Source organism: Terrapene carolina, unplaced genomic scaffold (assembly GCF_002925995.2).
Source record: "Terrapene carolina triunguis isolate 2854851 unplaced genomic scaffold, T_m_triunguis-2.0 Scaffold7203, whole genome shotgun sequence".
Lineage (NCBI taxonomy): Eukaryota > Metazoa > Chordata > Testudines > Emydidae > Terrapene > Terrapene triunguis.
The window spans coordinates 2,892-7,823 of NW_020671554.1; the positions used below are offsets into that span (position 1 = coordinate 2,892).

The window sequence follows — 4,932 nt, forward strand, 5'->3', positions numbered from 1 at the left end:
TCTAATCCCCGTATTATGGACGAGCAGCCGTGAGACCAGAGCGAAACTTGTGTCAAACAGGGAATAACACTGTGAATGTCTCTTCCATTTTTATGTCTAAGGCCTGGTTTTCAGAACCGCTGAGCACCCAAATCTCCCAGTGCAGTCAGTGGGAGCTGCAGGTGCTCAGCATCTCTGAAGGTCACACTGTACTTTGTCAGGTACTTTGGCAGCTTTGAAGAACGCTCCTAATCAGCTGAGGCAGCCTGGCTTTGCGGTTAATGAAGTGGAGTTGTGGGATCAATTCCCTGCTCTACCACAGAATCCTTGTGTGACCTTAGACACTTCTCTGTGTCTCGGTTCCCTATCTGTACGTGATGTAACGTCCCTGGACGGCGGGTTGTCTGTGGGCATTGGACCCTCTGACTCTAAAATCATGAGCATAAACTGCTACACCTGGACTGGAGGGCAACAATGAGAGATACAGTATGAGCATGTGTTACATGTAGTTTGGAGACAATCATATCTTGTCTCTTTAGGTTGGAAGCTCTTCAAGGTAGGTATTGTGGCTTACTATGTAGATTTAGAGCACCTAAGTCCCAATCTTGGCTGGAGCCACTGGCTGCAACAACAGCAGAAATAAGAATAATTTAACTCTATTACTGTATCATTATAAAACCTCCACAAGAAGAAACCAGGCACCTTTCAGAGCATAAACATGCAGGGAAATTCAAATTCCAGCAGAGAGAGAGAAAGAAATATCATTGCCGGAAACAAATCAAGCAATAGAAGTAAAGAACATCAGAGCTGCTACATCTCATGAGCTCACAGGGGAGTTGACATTGCAAGGAGTTTGGGCATATAGCAATGTTCTGCTCCCAGACCCTGGGTGATTTGTTGGCGTTACAAATCCATTTCATTTCATTTTGGCATCCCATGCAGCAGACAGGATTCCCGGTCGGTGGTTGCAGAGAAAGCATTTGATTGAGTAAAATGAACACGTTTATTTCACACGTTAGCTACTTTTAGATCCAGGGGGCTGATCCAAAACTCACGGTCAGCGGAAAGACTCCCCTTCAGTTCAATGGGGTTCACACAAGGCGCTACCTTCACATACCACTGCCCTTGAAGTCCACCTGTCACATCTCTAAACTAACTCCTCTGGCACTTTGTGAGAGCATCTTACGTTTCAGTCCAATTCGTATTTGTAAAGGGCTTTGAACAGGAAAAGCACCAAATGTCCTGGGCCGGACACCCAGCTGATGTTAATGGAACTACACTCATTTACCCCAGCTCAGCATCTGGCTCGTCAAGTGCTGTTTGAGACCGGACAGTTAAAAGCCGTGCTGCCTTTCACAGGCAGCGGGAGACTTCTGCACCTACCTGCACATGTAAATAGGAAAGCGTCAATTCCGCTTGATTATACCAGGCTGGCGTCAGCTGTAAAAATATCCTGAGTCTGTTACCTGGGCCTGTGTGTCACTGAGAACCCAGCTGAATGTGAAGCCCTGAACTGTAATTGGGGAAACAAGAGACGATGGCTTCATCTTTTCTTCTGCCAGTAGCATCTCCCTTCCCCTCCTCCTCCTCCCAGCATGTGTGTGCGCTAATCCAGCCAGGGTTTGAGCAATAAAGAAACCCCCCTGCACCCACCACTCTAGCTGAGCTCCCCCCTCTGTGCATGCACTAGCACCCTGGCCAGCTGCAATTTCCTGTAAGTGCAAGGGGAACGCTGCAGCCTTTGGCAAAACCCAAGTAGCCAATCAATCACCATCCATCTTACCTGAGGTACCAGAGGAGGCAGCGCATAAAAGGGTTTCCCTGGAGCCACAGGGCTGCATGTCCACCCCTTGCTGAAAGGCCTCGGACCAAGGCTGGAGAGAGGCTGGGGAGTCCTAATGATGCTCGGGTGGCCGTAGCAACCACCACGTCACCTCTGCCGCACACGGAGCTACGAAGTGGCTGTTTCCCACGCTGTAGACCTCTACAACCAGAAGGCAGCTGGAGACTCTCTCTTCCGGCTCCTAGAGGCAGACCCTCAGCCTGGATGGGTAAGTACCCAGGGGATAATCAGGAGGTCAGACTAGATGATCGAATGGTCCCTTCTGGCCTTAAATTCTAATGAATTACTTCGGAGCCCAGATGTGCATTAGCTGCTGATTGAAATCATGGAATCTGAGCTCCTGCATACTCAGGCCAACTCAAACAGGGGTCCAATCATCCTGTCAGGCATTGCACACCTCCAGCAAGGGGCAGACAAAAGCCCTCAGCTACTACTGATTTCCACACGTGCAAGATCAGGCCCTGTTGTTTCAAACTAGAAAAAAGTGCTGACACCAGGTTGTAGTCTCTGTCGGGTGGCTGACGGCCGGTGCTGGGCTACTAGACATTAGGCCTGAGCCAAAGCCCATGGAAATCAACGGAAAGACTCCCAGTGACTTCAGGGGCCTTGGGATCAAGCCCATCCTGCTGGTGAATTGCACAACAGTGGGGTCTGGAACATTGCTGCTCCCCCAAAAGACTTTGCTTTGTTCTTTTATATTATAGATATTTGTCTTTTCATTTAATATCTTAGGACGGAAATTCTCAAAGCACTCAGGAGCTGAACTTCCTCATTAAAGAGACCGTGTGACTAGTGTCGGAGAAAGCTGCCACGGAGCAGTGTGACGTCAAAGAGGATGGGGTAAGGAGATTTGTGATGTTTATTACTATTTGCATTACAGTTGAATGTAGAAACCCCAACCAGCAGCAGGGCTGCATTGTGGCAGGCTCCAAAGAACCTGCTCCAAAGATCTTACGGTCTAAACAAGGTGAAACACATGAAGTGACTTGACTTGTCCAGGCTCACACAGCAGTGCCAGGAATCAAGTCCTGGTCTCCTGATGCCCAGCCCAGTGCCCGGTCCACCGGGCCAAGCTGCTTCCCTATGACTTCATGGTTTCAATCTGATTTAACATCCATGTCTTAAAAAATTCTGCAGATCACGGATCAGTTCAGTCAAGGTTCTTCAGACCTTATATAAGGAAGATTATCTCAGAGAGGTCCCCCACCCAAAGCCCAGGCCCTCACTCCAAGTACAAATAACACAGAATGGTACTTTCCAACGGATTGGTCAGTGCAGTGCATGACAAAATTTCTGTTGACATTTTATGGTTATGAGTTTAAGTATCTAAGAGTCGGGTATGCGGGGGGGGGGGGGAAGAGTGACAATTTTCAGAGTAACGTTAACTTATCCACATGGCACCTATCTATACAGTAATGTTTCTGATAAGTGGCAAATATAACACGACAGACTGTTAAATGCACTATGTTACTCACACCATATTGAAGTCTAGCAGATTCAACATATATGTTGCATTTTCTTCATCCAGAGCTGCCAAAGCACTTCACAAATATTAATGAATTAATCCTAACGATGAGGGCAATTAACCATTGGAACCACTTCCCAAGCGCTGGGCCCTCCAGCACTTGGTGTCTTTATATCAGAACTAGATGTCTCTTTCTCAAAGGTCTGCTTTAGTCAACCCTGGGTTATTGGGTTTAATGCAGCAATCACTGGGTGAAATTCTCTAGACTGCATTATGCAAGAGGTCAGATTAGATGATCACATTGTGGCCTCAAAATCTATTAATTTCCCTGCGAGGCAGGTCAGTATTATTATCCTCATTTGCAGGTGGGTAAACTGAGGCACAGAGAGGGGAAACAACTGCAGAGCAGAAAGTTGTAAGGAGCTGTTACTAGATTGCAAACAGTGGTGCTCGGACTGCTGCCAGGTCTCTCTGTGCCCACATGTGGGGACAACGGCTCAGCAGCAGGAAAAACAACGTGATCTAGTGAGCTAAGGTTAGGACTGAGAGCAAGAAACTCCTCTGATCGGCCACTGACCCACTCAGCGGCCTTGGCCAAGTCCTTCAAAAACTCTGTGCCTCAGTTTCTCCATCTGTGACATGGGGATAAAAATATTCACATTCCTTCCTAAAAGTCGAGGGCTGTAGCTATACCAAGATTTATTCCAGATGGGGGCAGGAGTGCAGAGACAATGGAACACATGGGAAACATGAGGCCAAGAGACAGAGAGCACTGTCACGGAAGGTGGCAGAGACAGCGGATGGAAGACCATGGAGTGAACTGGAGAGAGGCGAAATCAGAGGGAAGGGAATGGTGCTTTTCAGAGGGGAAAAAAGGAGGTTAAAGAGGGGGAAAGCCTAATGAAGCAGTGATCTGGAGCTGGCCAGAATGTGTTGGACATGCTGGAGAGGGAAAGGGGAGATTAAAGAAATGGAAGAAGGAAATAAGACAAGATACAGTCACCTTCTAGGTGACAGAGTTTTTTCTGCTCCTTTATTGTAGATGGCCCCTAGCCCCAGCAGACGGCCCCTAGCCCCGTGAGTGTGAGCAGCTCCCCTTCTCCTGCCACAGAGCAGGCTGGTGGGAGCTTCTCGCCTAGTCTCCCTTGCTCACCCCAAGCACTTAGCATACAGGACACAGACTGGTTCCAGTCCCTGCGTTTGGAAGTTAGCTCCAAGCCCTCCCCCTGGCCGCATGGGCGGCTGTCTCTGCATTAATCCAGCTGTTATGCACCACAAGAGCCTGAGTTACTCCTACTGTTGGTTCCCTGATCACTTTTGCATGCAAGACGCCTGGGATGAGGGGCCATTAGCACCTTATGCCCATGTTGTAACATCCCTAGTTTAGCACCAGATCAGGAGGCAGCTAACAGGGACACAGCCCAGGAGGTATCAACAAACAGAACTTTGCTGCAGCTTCTCAGAGACCAAACTATCTGAACTCTGTGGAGCCAGGTTTCAGAGTAGCAGCCGTGTTAGTCTGTATCCGCAAAAAGAACAGGAGTACTTGTGGCACCTTAGAGACTAACAAATTTATTAGAGCATAAGCTTTCGTGGGCTACAACCCACTTCTTCGGATGCATATGCATCCGAAGAAGTGGGTTGT

At 48.3% G+C, this 4,932-nt stretch overlaps 1 protein-coding gene across 1 annotated transcript; it reads left to right on the plus strand.

The window, feature by feature from the left end:
• Positions 1 to 1,898: 1,898 nt before the first annotated feature.
• Positions 1,899 to 2,789, plus strand: LOC112120947 (cathelicidin-related peptide Oh-Cath-like; the record flags this gene model as incomplete). The annotated part of the gene is given in 2 exon segments (XM_024220101.1): positions 1,899 to 2,030; positions 2,555 to 2,789. Coding segments are annotated over 2 exon segments (367 nt in total), but the record flags the coding sequence as incomplete, so codon positions are not given.
• Between the last annotated feature and the right edge of the window lie 2,143 nt (positions 2,790 to 4,932).